Genomic DNA, 23,156 nt, shown 5'->3' on the forward strand with positions numbered 1-23,156 from the left:
AAACGGAATGTAGCCTTATTGGACCAATCATTAAAACCACCACAACAGACCACATATAGAGAAATCATTTTTCGTTGAATAATTTCTCAATCTTTCATCATTCAATAATATTTTATTGAAACGTTCACTTTGACGTCATAGTTAGAAGACAAACATTTTATGAACGTGCATAATGCGTTGACCTCAATCAAAAGATGACGTCATGTTAAATCAAGACTGACGCGTTTTGCGTGAGTGTGAGGCAGGCAGGCTCTCGTTTTCATAGCCGAGCAGAATAATTAACATCGATCATTTTACTTATTATAATAATAGGTCATTACAGGAATCCAAGAAAACACTTCAATATAAATAATTAGGGCATGGGCCCTACTTGCTAGTTTCAGAAATAGGTCTACCCTTTTTCTTTGCGGCGATTAAGTTAATTATGACTTAATTATCACCAGGCAACTGGTAACTACATTGTTTGTTGCATGCGTTTCCTTGGTATTATACGCACTTCTGATACGCGACATAGTTAGTTTACGCACTATCGATACGCACACAGCAGCAACGAGTTTCCGGTTGTGTATATCGCATCACACACTGATTGCTAGAACATAGAGGGCGTTGACACTTCTAAGTTGTAGAAAGGTATTAAAAAAATAATATATGTAAATGTAGTAACATTATGTATTGTGAAAATTTAAATTGATTGTGTTTAATAATTGATAATATTATTAATGTAATTATTAATTTTATATTTTTTTTTAATAAAAAAAAGGACAAATAAAAAACCAATCAGGTAACTCCTTCTTAGGCTTTATTTGAGGAGGAATTATCATTGTTGAAGAATGCCTGTGGAAATATTTTAACTATAGTCTAGATCTGTGCTTAGTAGTTTACCCGGATAATTACCGCTAACGTTGGTGGGTAGAAACTGCCGGACCCGGGTAAATAATAATAATAATAATACTACTATATATATAATAATACTAGTACTGAAAATGCCTGTCACCAGATTAATTACTCAACCGCATCTTACTCATTTAAGACACTACTCAACATTACCATTAAGTTTTGGGTTTGTTTAACTTATATTTATATATAACACATTTTACTACGATGTGCTTTTTAAAAGAAATATAATTTCGTGGAATTTTGAGAGGAAGTATGTGTCACAGTAAAGATTGATAATGTGTACTTTACGTTGAATGACTAAAAAGGTCAATGTATAACGCTGAATTTGCAATGCGCATGCTCAGAACAGCAACAAACACCATCTTTTAACATGGCGACGACGGGATCTCGTGGACCCGTAACTATCGGATATTATGAAATTGAAAGAACGATAGGTAGAGGAAACTTTGCAGTTGTAAAACTTGCTACTCATGTTATCACAAAAGCTAAGGTAAGCCATTTTAAAAGAGTATTTGTAGCCGTAAATGGTTCGTTAGAGCATGACGGTATGTCGTTTGGTGTTGGTGGCTCATCTCCCAGCAATCCCAACTGATTGGATGGTTGCTGCTGTATCCACTACTCACTGACGATGGTTACTGCCAGTGTGTAGTGAATGAATGTCAAAAAAATACCCGTTTTCAAAAATGAAAATAAAAAAATCAACCACATACACAATTATGTCATGTGTACCTATTGTCTAGTGAAAACATAAATGATGACTTACAAATATTTAGGCTTAACTGGGCTACATGTTTTAGGCTCATCAAAGAAAAGCTTGCGTTATATAGACGGCTAGACTGGGTGGGTGTAAAGCAATTGTCCCCTGCAGAGCCGTTGCTTGAGATAGGCTGTAATCGAATTTGCTAGCCTACGACTAAACTAGACATTGACAACTGTTGATTAATATTTTGCCATACGAAGTTCTTATTATTTTAACAACTATGATTGAAAATAGTCAGGACAATGTTTAAAAACTTAAATTATTTTGTATGGAATGGCACTCTGCTAAAGAATGAATTATCCTGTTAGTATTACCTAGATAAATGTTGATTGAGATAAAGACAAACATAACTATTTAATTAATGAGCTATTGTGCTCAGTAAAAAAAGACAATTGATGATGAGGATGATCAAAAGCATATCTAATAGTATTAAATTGAATATTAAGATTGACATTTTAAAATTCAATATTTTTAAAATGAATTTTTTTTAAAGCCACGTCCGGTTGATTTGAAAAAATCTAACGCCTGAAACTACAAAATAGTCTAAACCTAGAGACTAAACCCAGCCACTAAAATAATCTCTCTCTGTAAAAGAATCTTTGAAATATAAAAATAAATACATCCACATGATTGAAAATGCACTTGGAGACTGGTTCACCATAACAGCTTGGGCTAGTTAGTTACATTAGTATTTGATACGGCCAGGGAATAATTATGAATAATGGTTTAATCTATTTTGTAATAATAATAATATTAAAATATGGGTTTTTTTTCAATAGGTTGCTATCAAAATAATTGATAAAACACAACTAGATGATGAAAACAAACGTAAAATTGAGAGAGAAGTACAAGTAATGAAGTTGTTACGCCATCCCCATATCATACGGCTTTACCAGGTAATGCAGACAGAACGAATGATGTACTTGGTCACTGAATATGCCAGTGGAGGAGAAATATTTGGTAAGTATGGTAGTTCTAGGGTTGATATTACCAGTAAGTATGGTAGTTCTAGGGTTGATATTACCAGTAAGTATGGTAGTTCTAGGGTTGATATTACCAGTAAGTATGGTAGTTCTAGGGTTGATATTACCAGTAAGTATGGTAGTTCTAGGGTTGATATTACCAGTAAGTATGGTAGTTCTAGGGTTGATATTACCAGTAAGTATGGTAGTTCTAGGGTTGATATTACCAGTAAGTATGGTAGTTCTAGGGTTGATATTACCAGTAAGTATGGTAGTTCTAGGTTGATATTACCCAATAATACAATTGTTTTGAGGTGGTTGAAATTACACATTTAATTTCTCTAGGTTTAGACGGAATGAATAACTTCAATGTAAAGTTTAATTTAGTTATGTTAAATCTGGCCAGATTACCCTTCCAGCATAAAGTTGTCTAATGTTGTTACATGCTGAGTCTGTTCTTCCACTAATCCTTAAGTTAAGAAGCTGCTTAACTGTACTTTTAAGCTTTTTATTGTCCCATGACAAATTCAAAGCTCGGTCATTTTTTTTAGTACTTATACACCTGCCTCTATTTTGTTATGATAAAAAATCAGACACTAGACTAAAATTTATAATTTATAATGCCATACAATTAAATAAATAATGTATTTTAGTATAATAACATACAGTATGCAAATCCTAATCAAAGCAAATCCTTTATACTCCAAACAACATAATGCATATAAGCCAATGTAAACTAGACAGCCATGGTATTTACCAGACATCACATTCAGTAATGATAACAACAGATGCTCTGTCTACACTATCAAACTAGTTGGACAAAAAGAGTGTGATGTGCCCAAATATGGTAGTGATATACCAAATATGGTAGTGATATGTCATCGTGTCCATGTCATCACATCACATTCAGTAGTGATAATAACAGATGCTTATACTTGAAGTAAAATTGTGTTCAAACCATCGATCAAAAGATGGCAACTAAAAAGAATAAAAAATAGTTCGATAATTCTAATCTCAAATTATTTTTCTTTTAAATGACTCGGAATTTAAGTAAATAGTATTAAATAAGTATTATTTTGCCAGGAATAAGTATAAATATAAGTATCAATTAGCACTACTACACAATCATTAATCTAGGTAGTGATTTAAACATGAATGAAAAATATAATGTTCAGTCTTCAGTTTTTAGAGCGTTGTCCTATTGTGTATGTATAATCACTGTAACATTTGTTGTAGCAATGTAAGTCATCAGTGATTTTTGCTCATTAGTATTTTTATATTTAATTGTTGCATATAATAATAACCATGTCTTATTGTCTTAGACCAGACCTTCATTTAATTGACTACATACACAACTATCTACAAGGAAATATAGATATGAAATATTATCTGAACATGTTTGCAGTGCTAATGTTACATGGGAAAATAATGTTACATTAAATGTAGAAATAACATTACTGTTAATTTTCACATTATATTATGTTATTAATAATCAGTATGTCTAAATATTATTGAAGTAAACTGTAAACTTTCTTTTACCTTGGTAATTGTAGACTTACTATAGCATTTCTTACTAGAAAAATTAAAAATACAGTTATTATATTGTAAATTACGGTCGTAATAATATAGGAAGTGTATTTGAATCTGAATATAATGTATTTTTTAAAGCCCCCTTCCCTACGTTTTTTAGATCTAATTTAACATCACAAACTATATTTAATGTAAAAATAATACTATATGGTCCTATTGCGATAATTTTTTTCGTCTTTAAACGGTTAAAAAGGTGAAAAATAAGTCGATTCTAATAATTATAGCGGCCCGCTATAAATCCCAAAATGCATTGCGCGCGGATTGATATTTTTGTTTTTCACCTGTAATTCGCCCACTTTTCGATCGATCGTGAGGCAAAAACAAATGGAAGACTCCTAACTTTTCAGTGAAAATACCGGGTTTTCCCCAACTTGTATCAACGGAGTCTGGCAAAAATAGAAAGACAATTAATGCAGCAACTATACAACGTCAGGCTAGGTATATAGCTAGCGTACGATGTTCGTACGTTACCGATGTTTACCAGCTAGGCCTACAAAACTAAGCCTAGCTAGGCTAGGCCTAAGACCGTCCACGAGAGGTCGATCGCCGCGAGCTACTTAGGTAGTGCATTGTTTCTCACTTTTTATCATAATTTACCATAAAACGTACATTTAAGACAAGGAATGACATGGTTTAATGTTTTTAAAGTGATATATATGTATTATTTTCCAAAAAACGTCCAAAATTGCAGGGAAGGGGTCTTTAACATTTAAAAGCAATACGTAACCAAAAACTACTAAACTATATATTGTATATTATGGAAACTAAATGAAATGAATGAACTATGTTTTATTTACTGATATTTTTGTATCCAAACAGATCATTTAATTTCACATGGTAAAATGACTGAACGAGAAGCCAGGCCTAAGTTCCGTCAAATTGTAGCTGCTATCAATTATTGTCATTGTCGACACGTCGTCCACAGAGATCTCAAGGCAGAAAATTTACTCTTAGATGCAAATAAACAAGTCAAAATTGCAGGTACGCTACAGTCTCTTACAAAATTGTTGTGTCATGTGTTTTGTTTTTGAACATTCTCCACACATATAAAACATATATATTGAACAAAAAACAACAAATAAAACATTTTAATGTTAAAACACATTAAAACGTGTCATGGTGTTAAGGAAGGTGTTTCTGTTTTGTAAATGAATTTAACACTGATTTATTTCCAAATAGTCATGTTATAAACATATATAACATACATATGAATTATTGTTACAAATTGATTTATATTCCACATAAAAATGTATGTAATATTATTTTATTTTTTTAGATTTTGGATTTAGTAATTTTTTTCAATCGGGGCAGTTACTAAAGACATGGTGTGGTAGTCCACCATATGCAGCACCAGAATTGTTTGAAGGAAAAGAATATTTAGGACCCAAAGCTGATGTTTGGGTAAGAATACATGCTGTAATAGGTACTTAAGTAGCATATCGAGAAAGCACAATGATAAGTAAACACTTAAGTAGGAAATTAAGTAATCAAGTAACATTGATACATGTGTAGCACTTTGTGAATAATAACAAATAGTTGTTAATATTATGTTTCCTCAAATAAAAAAAAAATAAAATGTAAATGTAATAAGTATGACTAAACAAATTGATACCAGGACCCAAGTCTAAGAATTGACTTAACAGAATGTTCTTACATGGAGCTTACATGTGTCCTGTATTAGTAGTGAGTAACTAACTATACCTTTGTTTTTTTGTCACCAGAGTTTAGGAGTTGTACTATATGTACTTGTATCTGGAAACTTACCCTTTGGAGGTGATACTTTACAAAGTTTAAGAACTAATGTTTTGTCAGGCCACTTCAGGATACCCTTCTTCATGAGTCCAGGTTGGTAAATGTTGTTGGTAATTCTTTACTACAAAATAATAGATTTTGTTCTTGCGAATTAATTAGGAAGATGTTTTACTTGCACTGCACACTCTGTAGATATTTCTCTGTGGTAATAAGAATAATAATAATGCATGCAATTGGTAGGCCTAATAGTGTATGATACTTTTTTAGTACTCCGATTTCACTCAATGCCATTCATTGCTACTATAGTATTGTTTTATGTGTGTTTTTTATTATCTATTTTTTGCTTTACATAATTTTGATTGGTAGATTGTGAAAATTTAATACGGCACATGTTAGTATTGGATCCTCAAAAGCGGTATACTACATCCCAAATACTTCAGCATCGATGGATACGGTCTGGTGACCCGGATCCAGCATTTGATCAAATGATTGCAGAGTATAGCAAAGATCAGATAGATGAAGTAAAAGAAGAACTGAATGAGAAGGTCCTACACCATATGATATATGACCTTGGGGTCAATAGGGAGAGAATTTTACAGGTTTTTAACTTTTTGTTGTTGTTTACTCTCTTTAATTATACTGATTGGAATCCTTTACATGAACTCAAATCTATTTTATTGTAAGATTAGATGAACTTATTAAAATGTTAAACAGTCTAGACACTAAAAAAGTCTGTTTTATGAATGTGATTTTTCTAGCATTTCAACTAAAAAATATCATTAAGCCCTGTCTACACTATGAAATTTGTTGGGACAAAAAAAGTGTGATGTGCCCACATAATATGGAAGTGATACGCTTAAATCTGGTAGTGATACGCTTAAATCTGGTAGTGATATGCTCAAATCTGGTAGTGATGTGACATCGTGTCTATATATGGCAAATCACATAAAGTTTGATAGTGTGGACAGAGCTTTACATATTTTGCATTTATTTGTTGCAGTCTCTTGAGAATCAAACATATGATCAAGCAAGTGCAATATACCATCTTTTACTCGACAAGTTAAAGCGCCACCAACAAAAACCACATGAATCTCAAGGACATCGAACATTGCATAAACAAGTTGTGACGGCATCTCGTAGAGCTGCTGTCATTCAAGATTTAATTCCAGAAGTTAGGATTACAGACCAACAAAACCAGGTCATCCAACAGGTTAGCTCAAAAGCCAGTGATCTTTAGTGAAGGTCAATGGTCATAGGTTAAAGGGTTAACCACAGTTCATTAAACACTATTATACATCTATTTTTGTCTAATTTTTACTGAAATGATGTAATTTTTGCTTTTACAGCAATCACAAGAGGCAAGAGACAGCGACAGTGATCCAGAAGAACCATCACCAGAGGCACTTGCAAGATATTTGCAGATAAGAAGGCACACTCTTGATGTCGGAAACCAAAGCCAAGATGTTAGAGATGATAGACGTCTAGCCATCTTTAATCGTCAAGCTAGTGAAGCTTGTGGACATCAACCTGTCGTTGATACAAACCCCACACAGAATCTGGCAGTTTTAATGGCTCAAAACAATTCTCGACAGCGAATTACATATAGGGTATGTATTTATTTGTTCTTTTAAAATTAAACGATGTGCTTTATCTGTATTTTACCAAATTTTAACCTTTTTAACTCATTTTAATATTTTTATGTAAATTTTTAACTTTGAACAACTAAAAATAATTTCAAACCATGCAATATATTTACTGTGTTTGACCATGAATGAATAAATGAATACTGAGTAAATCTTGCGTATTATTAGTTATACTTAATTTACCCAGCTTGTTTGTAGCTGTAATCATAGTAAATATCAAAACTACTAATTCCAATACTTAATTTTAGGAACAAAGTTTACTTGGACCGCCAACTATTGAAGCCACAGGAGGACAGGGTAATTTTGTGCGTAGAGCATCTGAGGGCAGTGCACACATGCAGATCCAACTTGCACAATTTCACAATATGTTTCCAAGAGCAAGTCAACCAAGTAATATAAACTCTTCACAGGTACATATTCTATTATTGTCTATTTTATGATATAATCCAATTTGTACAGAATCATATCTGAATAACATGTTTTCACGTCTGTATCATAAACCATCAAAGCGAGAGGCTAAAGCTCTGTATACACTATCAAATCTTTTTACGGTATCTTAATTAATGTAACTAGTTTGTAGTGGGCCTCCTATCACAAGCCCCTTTCGAGGAGGTCACTTTCATCTGTAAAAAAATGTTTTACTCCTTGTTTTGTTTTGTGTTTTTGTTTGTTTTTTAGATGAATAAAGAGAAATTATTTTATGTTAATTATGTTAAAGCTCTGTCTACACTATCAAACTTTATGTGACAAAAAAGTGTGATGTGCCCAAATATGGTAGTGATATGACATCATCATGTCTATATATGGGCACATTATATTTTTTTGTCACATAAAGTTTGATAGTGTAGACAGAGCTTTAAACATGTGCACCTGAAACAGTCCAATTACACAAGTGAAATAATAATCTTCTTTTCTGTAGCAATATAGTGGTAAAGAAGGCATTTCAAATCTCTTAACTTCAATGACACATGAAGAATCGGAAACCTCCGAAGAAGAGGAGCCCGATCCAATAGAAGTGCAAAGGTAACTTAGATTCTAAAGATGTAGTTTAAGTTTCGCCAACTCAATGGTTACAAATGGGATTATTTCCTTCTAACATTCTTGCGTTTCTCTTTTCCCTAGGTATCTTCAACAACGTGGGAACTCATCAAGGCATACCGTTGGTCCGACTGAAATATCTACCGATTTACGATTACCTTTACATGATCGCTATCATCGCACAAGTACATTCAGAGATCCTAACACGTTGTATCCGCCAGATAAACGGTCCAGCAAAACACCAGGAAGGCGCTTTTCTGATGGATCGCAAAGCATTAATTTATTTTTGATGAGTAGAGCGCAAAATAATCCAAATATTTGTCCAATAAAACAACTTCAAGATATAATCAAGTCACAACAACGAACTAGTCCACCAATCAATGCAGAGTTACAACAGCAGCAGCATCTACAGCACATTCAGGTATTGTCATTTGATTTTGTAACACTTAAGGCCAATTTACACAGACGAGCGGTAACGGTAGTAACGGTAGCGGAAAACCGCGTAGTTTTTCCCGCATAGAATCTGTAGCTATCCTGAGCGGAAACCGCCTGTCTGCTCCGTGTTGTGTGTAAATGATCATAAGGAATAACATTGATTCTATATTTTTATTACCGTTACCGCTCGTCTGTGTAAATTGGCCTTTACTGCTACAGTATCTTTTATATCACTATATATTGTATGTTTTGATTTTACCTCGGGCCCCATGCAAATTTTGAACATTGCAATGCAAAAGATAGGATTTCTGCTGTATATAATTGGTTGTTTATATCTCAATGAGATAGTTTGTGGTTTTGCATTATAATATTTTTAGTCTGTATATAATAATGTTGTTAAATTGTATATATCAATTTTGTTCTGCTTGAAATTTTATATTAATTTTTTATATATTTGTAATCAACTCGCAATTCAATTTTTTGCCAAGAGTATGAAGATAAAAGCTATAATAAAAGATAGGTTAAGTTCAGTATTCCATTTTCAATTTTTTGTAATTGAAGTAATAATTATTTTATTGGTTTCACAGCAACAAAGCATAACATCACAATCATCTGTAGACTCTTTATCACTCTTGAATACTGAAATAGACATGCAACAGCAATTTAGTGGTCTTCAATTAACACCAGAAACAGAGAGTCTATCCCAAGCAATACCAAACAAGACGCACACCTTTAACATAGGCTCCAATGAAGGGCAATGGGGATCGCCTAAAGGAGGCCCTCTTTCAAGTCAACTTTCTCAAAATACAAAGCGGCCTAGTCCGCAAACAATAATAGAACTTGAAGCTGAACATGATGTTGATAATAGCACAATGGACACCTTAAAAAATCAGCAAACGGCGGCTATGTTTAGTTCAATACACGGTGGAAGTGATACTCACACAAGAACTGATGATTCAGCACCACAAGAGGTGTACACTAGCAATGCCTCATGTATGGCTTATACATTCAACCAGCCGCAGCAACAACCGCATGGGTACGAATTTCAACCTTTACAGATTGAAACACGGAATGCAGCAGGGAGGCCGCAACATTCATTACAGCTATCCCAACAAGTATCTAACAATCCTAACGTTACTTACAGGTTTCCTTTACAGCAAGATATATATAGTAACACTAATTATCCCAGTCGGCATAGCATGATTAATGGGCCTATACCTGAACACCATGAAATGCAATTTTATTGTGAAAACTCGGAAAATACAGGTGGTATAGACGAACAGTTGCCTAACATGGGAGGGCAGCAGACTTATACAATGGGAGTTGATGCATACGGGGATATTAATATGGACAATGAGGGCGTCCTTGAACGAATGGAAGATGTAGATTCTATAAACTCAGGTAAAGATTAAGTGTCTAGACTTTGTTTTTATTAATGTTCAAATGAAAAAAGCTTATGTGTGATCAAAAGACATTGTATGTCTTTACCGATTTGAATTGTGTTTGTGTTGTTGAGTTGAATTCACTTGCATTCGTTAATTGTAGGCTTTCATTTTTTTTGTTTTTCTGAAATGTTTGTTCAAAATGTAGATTTTTTGAGTTAAAAATTTTAATTATTTTATTCTAATTATCGAATCATGACAATTACATTAGGTTTTTTTAATCATTTGAAGTATTGCAGTTGTTTCAAACCAAACAAAAATCCAATGTTTTACGTAAAATGATGGAATAACAATTTAATTTACCTTCACTACTCTATATTAACCAATTTAGATTAATTTTCACTTGTTTCTTCTTTATTATTTTGCATGGTTTGGTGCTATTTCTCAGGACTTTATGGAGCTGTTGGAACTGATTCTTCAAATCAACTTTTAACTTTACCATTCTACAACCCACACCATTCTCTACAGCCAACACATAACAATCTACAACTTTTACAAAGCAGTATACCTTCCTGTGAATTTCGTCCTTATCTTAATGATCATGTGATGGAACAACCAAATGACCATTCTTTTTTAGCTCAAGTTGTGAACTTAAGTGGCAGCTTAACTTTAAGTAACCCAGATATGTTGGCTGACCCAACACCAGTAAGACGAGCTAAATCATTTTCAATGACAACTTCGAAGAATCTTCATGAGATCATTGACGAGATTAAACGAGCTTTAGACTCTAAACATCCGAGTTTGATTTACGAGAACAAAGCAAATTTATTTGCGCTTCAAGACAATGGTGTTGAAATCGAAATGGAGGTTTGCGAAGTTCCTGGCTTGCATCTGAATGGACTAAAACTGCGCAAGATTGCAGGAGACACAAGGCAATATAAACAGCTCTGTCAAAATATTCTTACTGCTATGAAATTATAGAAATATATATATATATAGTATATATAAGTTAATATGTAAATTAGTATTGTAGTAATTGTGACATTGGGTCAACAGATTTTAAAGGTGCTATTATTGATGTTAAAGTCTGAGATGGATGAAGTGTGCAAGTTATTTTATTGTAGTGGTCTAAGATGAATGCAATTAAATTTAAATGGTTTTAATTATAGGTGTAGGGTTTGATTGAGGGCAAGATGGCTGGGTGTTTTAAGTGGGATTATTTGGTACTATTTCAATGAGTGTTGAATTTGTTATGACTGTTTGTTATGAGCATGTGAGCTGATGTTTATTATTTTATTTTTTGGAGATTATTTGGTTTTGAATAGTGTTGAAGTGACTTGAGATATTTGGTATGATAGTGTCAATAAGAGCATCAAATAGACCCTCTCTGTCATTGTATTGTGGCTACATTACATCTACATTGCAGCTGCATTGCGGCTACATTGTGGCTACATTGCAGCTACATTGTGGCTACATTGTTATTCAATGCAGCTAAATCAAAATGCGTTTATATAACAACCTTTGCTGCCTTAATTTTGCTTCTAATCTAGATATAAACCAAACTGAAATAAACTGAATGTTTACGTTTGTAATTTGCAACTATTGCTTGTTAAATGACTACTACTATATATTGGATAAATTAAAATAAAAAAGAAAACACAAACAATTTAAATTGTTTTAACAGTATTTAGTTTATTCAATTTAATATTCATAGAATCTTCCAGTAGTGAAATAGACTAGAAACTTCAACACAAATGAAATGACAATATCTTTGTCTTCAAGACTGGCTTTTAAATTTGGATTTTTTAAATCTGTAATTATCACATATTTCTATCAAATGTGTAATCAAATTACCTCAATTATCTTTTGGAAAGTAATTTTTTCCAATCCTAAAAAAATGACTTTATAGACGGTTTTGTAGTTTTTATCTTTCTAATAATAGCTTTTGTTATAGAAACTTGATTACCAATATCTTAGTGCAACAGTATTTATCAAAATTGTAATTTACATACATTTATTCTTTTCTTTTTTTATTATAAAGAAGCTGGACTTTCTCATTTATTATTTAAATAATTATATTGTGTTTTTATGTGTTTGTTTGAAATGTCAGTTTTAATCAAACTACACAACCAATTTCATTACTATTCTCATTTTTCAAGCTAGTTAAAACCCATATTTGAAGCAATTCGTAATCAATTTAAGTGTATCCTGTACTACATGTTGAATATAAGCCCACGTTTACCAGGTGTGGGTTTATACAGTCAGTTGGTTACCTAAATATAAGCCCACGTTTACCAGGTGTGGGTTTATACAGTCAGTTGGTTACCTGTATATAAGCCCATGTTTACCAGGTGTGGGCTTATACAGTTAGTTGGTTACCTAAATATAAGCCCACGTTTACCAGGTGTGGGCTTATACAGTCAGTTGGTTACCTATGTGTTTAACCTCAATGTACACACAACAGTCTGTAAGCTAAACATCGAATTGATTTCACTAGCGAACCCAGTGTGTAACACATAAAAACAAAATAGAGAGAGAGAGTAGATAAAAACAAGTTTCTGATTCTAGGTGGAATCCATTATGCCTAGCTAATGATTAACTTATAGGCTAGATGGGCTATGTATGATAATAATTATTTTTATATCAATTATTGTATTATAACAAATGATTTATACATTGGATCTATACATTTTGTTATTTTGATTTAAGCATGAGTAAGATCATTATCAGTTGCTGTACTTGTTTCATACGCCTTGTAATTTGAGCTATGCAACCCATCATATCAGCCTCCTTCATTAACATAAAAAAATGTACTTTTTAATTTACACTTGTTTAACTTGTAACCACAACATCTGTTGAGAAGTATACTTGTGTTACGTATTGGAAAGGAAAAACTAAGTATGTAAGAATTATAATATTTTTTTAAACCGATTTAGTGAGATAAGCCTGTGAAAACTTATTAAGAAGCCGGGAGGAAGCTTGATTATCGACTTAATACATACACTGATTACCTGTAAACCCGATTAACATGTATGCAAATCAAAAAAATGTAAAAATGTGTTTCCGTGTAATATCCACATAAAACAAGTCGGTAATCTGTACAGGCCTCAGTGAGCCCTGTAATGATTACATCGATGTAACACAACGGTATCTCTGAGCATATACAGGCCTCAGTGAGCCCTGTAATGATTACATCGATGTAACACAACGGTATCTCTGAGCATATACACATGATTACATCGATGTAACACAACGGTATCTCTGAGCATATACAGGCCTCAGTGAACCCTGTAATGATTACATCGATGTAACACAACGGTATCTCTGAGCATATACAGGCCTCAGTGAACCCTGTAATGATTACATCGATGTAACACAACGGTATCTCTGAGCATATACAGGCCTCAGTGAGCCCTGTAATGATTACATCAATGTAACACAACGGTATCTCTGAGCATAAACGCATATTTTTCTAATCTATTTTTTACACAGCGTTTACATTACATCAACACAAAGTAACGTGTGAAAGCGTTAAGTAACGAAAAGAAAATCCCAAGAGATATCTATCTAGCAGCTGGTTACACTTTACTTACATTTGTGCTGTGCGTGTGAATCAAGTTTCAGTTTTACTTTTGTAATTACAAGTCTTCTATGCGTCTTTTGTTTGGTACAGTAATTTTTTTTTAGTTGTTTATAAAGTAATTGCTCTAATGTGGTCTGGTAACAAGTGACTTATGAAATGATTGCTCTAATGTGGTCTGGTAACAAGTGAGTTATTACGATATGATTGCTCTAATGTGGTCTGGTAACAAGTGACTTATCATGATATGATTGCTGTAATGTGGTCTGGTAACAAGTGACTTATGAAATGATTGCTCTAATGTGGTCTGGTAACAAGTGAGTTATCATAAAGTAAGAATATTCCCGGTTAATAAGTGATATCCAACATTTTGTCAGAGCTCACTGAATTTTATTCTTGTTGTTTTGAATTGTAATGATGTTTTAAATGTGGATAGGCTTGAATAAGTAAACAACGCTAATTATTTTATTCATTTTTAAATGAGTTGTTTATCATTGGTGCTATGTTATGGTGCATCTATTTCTAATTTATTTTCATGTGCGGTAGAATTAATGTATCATGAAAAATAAAATGCATTTTAATCAGAATAAATGAATTTAAGCTGAAATTGTTATTACATATTCGGAATAAAAGTCGTAATTTTAGATTGTGTACATTTTGAAAGGTTTGAAAATTATGGCAATAATACAATTATTTATACTGGAATTTATCAAATACCAGGAATTTTGAAAATTTAATATTTTCATTTAAAACAAAAGTTTAAAAAAAATGTCACTATTTCAGTGTTTTTGAACATTTCATTGAAATCAAGTGATCTATTTATCTTATCAAATGAATTGTGTAATCAATGTTAAACCTACATAATGACATAATAGTTTAGTCCTAAATGAGGGAATGTGACCAATCATGTACACATAGTATGAACACATTAATGTACACATTATGTAAACAAGGAATGAGACAAATGTCAATCAATTGAACATTATTTGAATAATATTAATATTCCAATAATTCCAATTATACCGTTACAATGATCACCATCAATTTTACTCTGCCAATGTTCAGTTTTATTTTGTCCGTTTTTATAACTAAATTCATTATCAACACAACTGATTTAATTGGTCAGATATTATTCCCTACTCTGACGTAATTTGTACTTTATATTAAGTACGCTGAGAGTACTTTGAAAAGTAATTTTCCAGTGGGACAACTGATTTAATTAGCTTAATTCAATTTTATGTTATCTGCTGGAAACTTATCTGAAAATGTCTAGAAATGTGCTCTTCTGTGGGATGGGACCATGCAAGTTTTGTGACCTTGCACACATTATCTTTACTATCATCTTTAGATCATTCATCAGTTTTTTTTGTCATTGTATTTGTGTAACATTTCATTGCAGCATTCGGTGCTGTAAAGGTTTTTATTTTAAAATAATTCCCAACAGTGCATTACAGTATTGAGATTAACAAATCCTATTTGGCTGGTAAAATGTCATGTTGCTATGTTTAGTTCTCATCCTTAGTGTTCAATGTGTTGTGTAAACATCTTATTATGTTTTATAAATATAATTATGTTAGGGACTAGCATATTTTGTTATTTAAACTAATTGCTTTATCAATTTATTGTTGTAATGAATTAAGATGTTCTAAGCTTGATAAAAAAAGATGTTATTATTTTGCAAGATAACCTGTTTATAATGTTAAATATGAGAAAAAAATATTGTATTAGAATGAAATAAGATAAATAGCCAAAACGATGCCTTGGAAAGCCGAGAAAATTTTAACAGGTTTTCTAAAAAATAATTTTGTTAACTTGTTCAGTTTGCATGGATTTTGTAAAGCCGAATTTAAATGAAGATAATTATATAAATTATATATCAAAAGCAGTGAGTATTAGTAAGAAACCTGTTATGGAGCGCCCTCATTAGGCAATATTTATAAATGTGATGATTTGCAACTTCTCGTACTATGTGTAGTTATTCATTTAACATTTTACATTGTTTGAAGGTTTGCATGGCAAAATCAAATGTTGATATCAAGTTTCCGGTACACCATGTTCTGAAAAGAACTGTTGAGTTTCTCAACGTTTTGATCAATGTGCCCTGATCGTCCTCGGGAGATATTTTCCTTTTCAGAACTAATATACGTGATGTACCGCAAACTTTATATCAAGATGATTTTAATCTTTTTCAGTATCAACAAAACCACCATGAATGTTTCAAATTGTGAGAATTAAGCAATGAACAAAACATCACACATCAATAGTACATGTTATTCAGGTTGATTTACAAGGCAAGAAAAAATGGAAGAACAAGCAGTGAGCAAATGCCCGACGACAACTTCACAAATCTAGTACACATCTGGTACAAATCTTTATATATCAACTTGTTTAGTATTCCTAAACACTTTACAAATGTGTATCATTCATCGTAAGAAATTGCCCATTTTTTATCAACCTATATTTTTTTAATACTGATTTAAAATTAATTTGTATCTTTTAAATTTGGTAATTTTTCTATAAATAATATTTATTATTATAGAGTAGCACTTTTCTTAGACTAGATTGGTACTAAAAATTCTTTTTCCCCCAACACATTCTTTAGGTAGTACTGACTGTAGGCCTACTTATTGCAACTTACCAGGAACATTAAACATTTGGAATACAAGGTATATAATATACTTTACATTATTTAGGTGGTATAATTTTTTTTTACAATATTTTTATACATAACTATAATTATATAAGTATGACAAAAACAAAAATTATCAAGAACTTACTAAAATCCAATAAATTATTTTAAAATAGATTTACTGTACTTCAATGCGTAAACATACAAGAAAAACAATATCGAGGTTTGGAAAAATACTGTACAGTAATTAATAAAATACATAAGTAAACAATGTTACAAAATACACTAGTGCCATACATGCCGTCGTCCAAAACAACTAATGGCTGTCATAGTCAACTGATTAACCCAACTATAATTCAGAAATGGATCAAGTTTCTCAAAGTTTCCATTTTCGTGTTAAGAGCGTCAAGTTCGTATTTCATTTTTGAGTTTTTCGACTTCTTGTTTTTCCTTCTCATGACGTAATCGTAACTGTTCCAACTGTTTCATTTCACTTGTGGTATCAACATTGCTTTCTGATGCACCATATATCCTTTCATGTTTTTCTTCCGGTGGTGTTGGTAATCGTGGTTTAGGAACCCTCTTAGAGTATTCAATAGCCTACAAAAAATGTACATTGTTTTACTAATTCTCCACATTTAGTGTATCTTACTTTACTTTAATTATGTATAAATAAAAAAAACCTACAATATCTCTTTTAGTTGGTCCTTTTTCCTGAGGTGATTCTGGCGATGGCATCCAATTTTGTGTTTTCATCTGTTTGAATGCTTTGCGGTTTTTAATCATTACTTGTCTCGCATATTCTCTTTGACGATTTGATTTTTCTTTCTGTAAAAGTAATGGATTTAGTTTGTGAAGTCATTTGCATTTTATTCTCAGAAGTGCAAGTTTTTTCATTTTTATGGTTACCTTTTCTTGAGTTGCTTCAGTATCTGGACCTAAGCCTCCTAATCTGGTGTCTACCTTTAGTTTCTGGTAATCTTTAAGAGTATACTTTTTATATTGTGGTTCTTTTTTAGCTTTCTGTAATTTAGCAAGATAGCCGTCTTCACTTTTACGCAATTCATCTGTGGTTAAATAAAAAAAAGAAATGTTAGGTTACAGACTAAAAAACGTACAGTAAGATTCACTCCATATTAGGATGGCGATTAAATCACATGATCATTTTGTTAAATCTTTTAGTCATGCAGTTATTATAGAACCTCTCTTAATATTGTATACATTAGAAGTCTATTTACCTGTATCTATGTTTGGCAGAACTGGGTATGGCCCTGGTCTTTGTATTGATGACCGCGGACTGCTTTCGAACTTTGACATGACCTTTGGTTTGTACTGCATGCGGGCATATGATGTAGCATGATCTGCTGAAAAGCTAGTAAACTGAATGTGGGATTCTTCATCAGTGTTGAATTGTGGCCAGGTTGGTGATTCACTTTCATGATGTGGATGATGTAATGTTCTTGTTTGAAAATCAACAGGAGCACTCTGAATCTGATTATCTGACAATGAATTTCTAAGATCTGTATTAGAGTATCGTACTGCTGTATCTGACTGTTGCCGTGGTAATTCCATGAAACGCCTCCTGTCTGTTCCAGGATCTGTGATCCATGTCTGTTCATCCTCTGTTTGTGGCCAGTTATCGTAACTGTCTTCTGAATTAGTCCTTGATATTGATGGTAGTGGTTTCTTTGGATTAATATCTTGTTTATATCTATCTAAATAACCTCTCTGGGGCAAATCCTTCCTCAGCTTCACTTTATTCTGTTCAATGAAATTAATTTTATCCATATTTTTCTTTCTGTTCGACATATTTGCTTGAGGTGAATTCCGTGCCTGCTGTTGTACTTGTGGGTAATCTTCATCAATGCCTCTCAAGTCAAGAGGTGGGATCTCTTCTTGCTGCTGATGCTGCTCAAAATGCTGTATTCCAAATTGCACATTCATTTGTGGGTGACTCATATGCTGGTATTGTTGATGCTGTAGTTCCTGATAAAATTGCTGCTGTGCAGGATGTGGGCCTGGGTACATATGTGGACTGTGAAATGCATGTTGTTGGCTTTGGTTGGCATGATGTATCAATTGGTTATCAGGATATGAAGGCATAAAGTTCACTGCACTTTGATGATGTTGATGATTATGTAAATTAAGCTGATTTTGTTGACTAGATTGGTAAATTTGACTCCCGTTACTATATTGGTAGACCAAAGGACCATGGAAAGGTACAGGATGGTGTTGTTGTTGGATTGGCCCCTGATATGTTCCTGGAGGATACTGAAACTGTGGGGCTGGTCCTTGATATGGAATCTGAGAATAAAGAATCTGTTGTTGTTGTTGCTGCACAGGTATTAGTTGATGATATGCTGGTTGTATGGGATGGGCTGGGTTTTGAGGACTTTGCATATGGCCTGTATAACTTTGTTGATTCACAGTTTGCTGGTATTCTTGTTGCATATAAGGCACTTCAGATGCTACAGGTTGTCCTCCAACAAGTGGATCATTTTGTTGGTTGTGATCACTTTCCACTTTTACTCTTTCATTTTCTAACTGGGTATCTGTATGAGTGTTTTCATTGTAGTGATGCTTATCATTATTAATTGGAAGAGGCGTGTTTCTCTTGTCCTCTACTTGTTTTTGTATCTTACTAGTAGATGTGTTTCTTGATGGTCTTTCACTTTTTACACCTTTACTTGAAGAATGTCTTGATGTTGTTTGATGGGTTTTTCCAGATCCTTTCTTCCTGTCCGTTGAGGCTTCTCTATTTTTTATCTTCTGCTGTGATTTCAACTGTAGCTTTGCATAGACCTCGGCATCAACAAATTTTCTTCTACTTTCAGCATTTTTTTCAGACAATGCTGAAGCATTTCTGCTATTATCATCTTTCATTAGATTTGGGATAGATCCATCAAGCTGTCCGGAGCCAGCTGTATGGGATGTTGTAATAAGTGGCTCCTCATAGCTGTCTGGCACCTTTTCTATACTTAGTATCCCAGCATCTGTACTCAATTGATCTTTGGATGGTGTTTTCTGTCTCTCAAGCGAGTACCGCCTCAATTTACTTGACTGTTTAGCTGAATCTACAGGTGTAGCTGGAGGTTTTGGTTTAATTTTGTACATTTGTTGACGTGCCTTCTCCTTTGCATCTGCATCAAAATGAATTGGACTTCCTTTTTCATCAACATAATGTTCATCATCGTCCCCACTATCATCAGATATATACTCAACTCGAACCTTTTCACCTCCAGGAAGTGTTTCTACCAAATCATTCTTACTCTCCTTTTTTTGAGAAGCAGATGAAATAATAGTTTTGCCTGAGGGTGGCTTTCTGACAGGACTATTCACTGGAGAATATGTCTTTTCTGCTGATCTTATCCTACTGTTTAATTCAACATGTGGATTAAGTCCAGAGAAATGTTGATTAGTTTCTTGGTTTTGCTGCAAGCTGTTTCCAGAGTTTATCCCAAGTTGTAAATCATCATTAATTGGTAATGAAGTGTTATGTTGGTAATCAGGATGATCATTATCATTATCTATACTTCCTCCTGAATTGTTGTTATTGTACTGTAACACCTGTTCCTGTTTCTTAGTAGAATAATTTTCATTTAATTCTTCCTTATTATCTTCAACCGGCTGTGGCCCAGCTGGATAGGCTTCATATTTTGGTATTACAAACGTATTATTGTCCTCTTTTTGTTTATAATTATCTTCAATAGAATCTCTCAATACATCATAATTTTCATCATTGTCTCTATAATCTTTATCAAGTGAATCTGTGGGGCTTATTGACCTTTCCCTATTTTGAGGAATTTCATCTGGATTCAACCCAAGTTCTGCAAATGATCGTTTAACTCGTTCTTTCAGATCTTCCTGATACTGTTTCTCGGTTTCAATGCTGCCCTCTGACCCCGCATCTTCATATTTATCAGGTGATCCATCCATTAACCTGCTTTCTTCAGATGAATGTGTTCCTGAAGTATTAGGTCTGTTATCATCAAGACTGTCCTTCATAATGTCAATGTCATCCTTCAATAACTGCGTATTGTGTCTGATAATTTTACCAGAACTTTGTACCATGGTACCTTCCATTTTTTTAATCAATCAGGTATTATGTCGAAAATCCCAGAATACTACTAGTTGAGTGTTGAGCAATGTCATATTGCTGGTACCGGTACCTACAAACAAGGTCATAACATAACATAATTGCATTGATTACCATTACAAATAATAGTAGGCCAACTCTATCATATCAAGTATTATATTATTATTAGTCTAGGCCTAGGGCTTAGGCTATATATTATTATTATTTATAAAAAAATAATAGATCATACTTGATTTATAAACCTAGGCCTAGTTAGGTAGGCCTAGCCCTTTAAAGTATTAAATAAATACTGTATTATAAATGCATGCTATCTAGAAGTTAGAAAAACAATTCCTTCATCAATAAAAGCAGTATTACTACCTTAAAATGTTGGCCTAGGGCTAGGCCACATTCCATAACCCAAACTCAATCACTATGCTGTCACCAACGACACACATAACACCACTCACTAAATCATAAACACCTTTGCCGTTCATCATCCACACACACTGAAATCACCTTTACTTTTGTTTTGTCTTGTTGCCTGGGTTACCAACAAACAGGAAGAATGCCTGCTGGTCGATCCTCACCTATTTTTCAATTAATTGTTTAAGAAATAACAATACAAACAAGTTAACAATTAAAAGAATATAAAAAGATAATTATTTTTTCTTTCAAAGATCAACCAAAAAATAAAAATAAAAATATGATTTTGGTGTGGCGTGGTGTGTGCAGTGTACCGTGTCGACATCAATATTGCCGTTGGGGGCGTGTTGGTGTTGGGAAAAAAACATGTGAAAAGAATTTTTCTGCTGCTCTGAAATTCTCTTTTTTATTATAAAATGCCGTTCCTTTCTAATTTATTTAGAGGGCTCAGGGGGGCTGATAAACATTCTCCAATGACAAGCAAACGAGGAAACAAACGTTATCATCCAAGTAACTATGTTAAATTAGTACTTGTTTTTGGAGAGCTTCTACCTTGATTTTTTAAGCTAGGCTAGGCTGGGGGGGGGGGGGGGGGGGAGAGAGCGAGAGAGTGTATGACACTGACAGGCCTGGTGTATGAACATTTCGGCCGCCATCAGTTATTTCGACCTCCTCAATTCAGTAGCAGAAGCCAAATATCTTCTAGGCCCAGGCTTAAATTGATTGAGTAGGCAAGTGGATAGTTAAGCCTACATTAGTTGATTCCCCATCCACCTCCACCACCAAAAATAATCAAATTTCATTAATATTGAATAATTTATAAATTTATTTTACTGGAATTGCCTTCATCCATCTGTTTTTTGTGTGTGTATGTATATGCAGTGTAAATAAATTGTATTTTTAAATTGTATTTTGTTTTCAGATCGTGGTACACAATCAACAGTTATCAGGTATGGAAGTAAGTAATATGAACATTTTTATTTTTACAGGATAAGCTTATTTGGTGAATTATTACTTGCGTATGACTACAGTATGATAAAGAGTAAATTCTTTTAAATTGCATTTTCATCAATCATTTTAATTTCATCAATCATTTTAATTTCATCATGTATTTGATGAATGCTATTGTTTTCCATTTCTATTGGTTCTGTATGTATATACTGTGTAGTTTATACACTCACTGTAAATGTAATTTTTACAGTATGAAACACAATTATTTAAATGTATGGTTATAATAAATGTATAAATTATGTGCACATTTCTTTTCTCAGGAAGAGTTGTAAATATTCCTGAAAAAATTCCAGAATTTATTGTTCCAGATTTGAACAATTTTCAAGTAAGTAAATTAAAATGTTATCATCTTTTGAGAATACGTAATAATTAATGTAGTCCAATAAAAGTCAAATAAAGCAGTTGAACTCATGAATGAGTAAGTGTATTACAGGTTCCAAATTGGAAGTCCAAATTGGAAGTCCAAAAACACATTTTCAATAATGTGTTATCTGTTAATTATTCATCCACAAGCAATAATGTGTTGTTTTATCCACAGCTCAAGCCGTATGTTTCATACAAAGCTGTAAAACCAAACGAGGAACCTATTACCGCTAGACAGATATTTGATGCTTGCATTGCTCCTAAACTTATTGACGATTTTAAAGAGACAGATAAAGAGAATAAACTAACAGAAAATGTTACTAGGTGATCAGGTGACTTGTCAGGTGACAAGATGTCTTCTTGCCTTGGATGTTTAGAATTGGTAGACAACTTTATATAAAATGGAGGCCTGTTATACAGCATAGTTCCAGAGACTTGCAGTAAAAAAATGAAACAATAGACAAATATTTCACCAAAAACTATACATTCTGTACTACAGAAGCTAGTTGCTTTTGATAAGTAAGGTGCTTTGTCTGAATAATAAAGTTGTGTTATATAATACCTAATAAAAGTAAAGCCAGTATTGTTTGTGTTTTTATTTTAGTAAAAATAT

General features: G+C 33.0%; 3 protein-coding genes across 4 annotated transcripts; 2 read left to right on the top strand and 1 right to left on the bottom strand.

Moving 5' to 3' along the window:
* The first annotated feature begins 1,265 nt into the window (after positions 1-1,265).
* LOC144851171 (serine/threonine-protein kinase SIK3-like) lies at positions 1,266-16,004 on the top strand. Of its 2 annotated transcripts, none has more exons than XM_078708738.1 (13): positions 1,266-1,387; positions 2,437-2,617; positions 5,029-5,190; positions 5,486-5,610; positions 5,931-6,054; positions 6,328-6,560; positions 6,962-7,171; positions 7,308-7,568; positions 7,853-8,014; positions 8,524-8,627; positions 8,727-9,063; positions 9,665-10,478; positions 10,908-16,004. In XM_078708738.1, exons 1-13 carry the CDS (start codon positions 1,268-1,270, stop codon positions 11,438-11,440), a joined length of 3,366 nt encoding a protein of 1,121 aa, XP_078564864.1. In that variant the 5' UTR covers positions 1,266-1,267; the 3' UTR covers positions 11,441-16,004. The 2 variants fall into 2 exon arrangements, with proteins under 2 accessions (XP_078564864.1, XP_078564865.1); XM_078708739.1 differs by having other exon boundaries at positions 11,097-16,004.
* Positions 16,005-16,288: 284 nt separating this feature from the next.
* LOC144850154 (uncharacterized) lies at positions 16,289-21,217 on the bottom strand. The gene is made up of 5 exons (XM_078707371.1): positions 21,125-21,217; positions 17,907-20,837; positions 17,578-17,735; positions 17,356-17,496; positions 16,289-17,268 (listed from the first exon to the last, which is right to left on the bottom strand). Exons 2-5 carry the CDS (start codon positions 20,749-20,751, stop codon positions 17,074-17,076), a joined length of 3,339 nt encoding a protein of 1,112 aa, XP_078563497.1. The 5' UTR covers positions 20,752-20,837; positions 21,125-21,217; the 3' UTR covers positions 16,289-17,073.
* A 290-nt stretch (positions 21,218-21,507) lies between these two features.
* Positions 21,508-23,126, top strand: LOC144850147 (large ribosomal subunit protein mL41-like). Its single transcript, XM_078707363.1, has 4 exons — positions 21,508-21,679; positions 22,092-22,127; positions 22,441-22,505; positions 22,719-23,126. Exons 1-4 carry the CDS (start codon positions 21,586-21,588, stop codon positions 22,869-22,871), a joined length of 348 nt encoding a protein of 115 aa, XP_078563489.1. The 5' UTR covers positions 21,508-21,585; the 3' UTR covers positions 22,872-23,126.
* Positions 23,127-23,156: the final 30 nt, after the last annotated feature.

This window comes from Antedon bifida, chromosome 8 (assembly GCF_963402885.1).
Source record: "Antedon bifida chromosome 8, ecAntBifi1.1, whole genome shotgun sequence".
In the NCBI taxonomy this organism is placed as follows: Eukaryota; Metazoa; Echinodermata; class Crinoidea; order Comatulida; family Antedonidae; genus Antedon; species Antedon bifida.

What these genes read in the sequence shown, in the direction of transcription:
- LOC144850147 (XM_078707363.1), top strand. Translation starts at nt 21,586, where the DNA reads ATGCCGTTCCTTTCTAATTTATTTAGAGGGCTCAGGGGGGCTGATAAA. An exon ending in AACAGTTATCAGGTATGGAA is followed by an intron (nt 22,128 to 22,440) that starts GTAAGTAATATG and finishes TTCTTTTCTCAG; the next exon opens with GAAGAGTTGTAAATATTCCT. An exon ending in CAGATTTGAACAATTTTCAA is followed by an intron (nt 22,506 to 22,718) that starts GTAAGTAAATTA and finishes TTTTATCCACAG; the next exon opens with CTCAAGCCGTATGTTTCATA.
- LOC144851171 (XM_078708738.1), top strand. Translation starts at nt 1,268, where the DNA reads ATGGCGACGACGGGATCTCGTGGACCCGTAACTATCGGATATTATGAA. An exon ending in TAAACAAGTCAAAATTGCAG is followed by an intron (nt 5,191 to 5,485) that starts GTACGCTACAGT and finishes TTATTTTTTTAG; the next exon opens with ATTTTGGATTTAGTAATTTT. An exon ending in ACCCTTCTTCATGAGTCCAG is followed by an intron (nt 6,055 to 6,327) that starts GTTGGTAAATGT and finishes TTTGATTGGTAG; the next exon opens with ATTGTGAAAATTTAATACGG.
- LOC144850154 (XM_078707371.1), bottom strand. Translation starts at nt 20,751, where the DNA reads ATGGAAGGTACCATGGTACAAAGTTCTGGTAAAATTATCAGACACAAT. An exon ending in CTGAAGCAACTCAAGAAAAG is followed by an intron (nt 17,497 to 17,577) that starts GTAACCATAAAA and finishes TTACTTTTACAG; the next exon opens with AAAGAAAAATCAAATCGTCA. An exon ending in GACCAACTAAAAGAGATATT is followed by an intron (nt 17,269 to 17,355) that starts GTAGGTTTTTTT and finishes CATTTTTTGTAG; the next exon opens with GCTATTGAATACTCTAAGAG.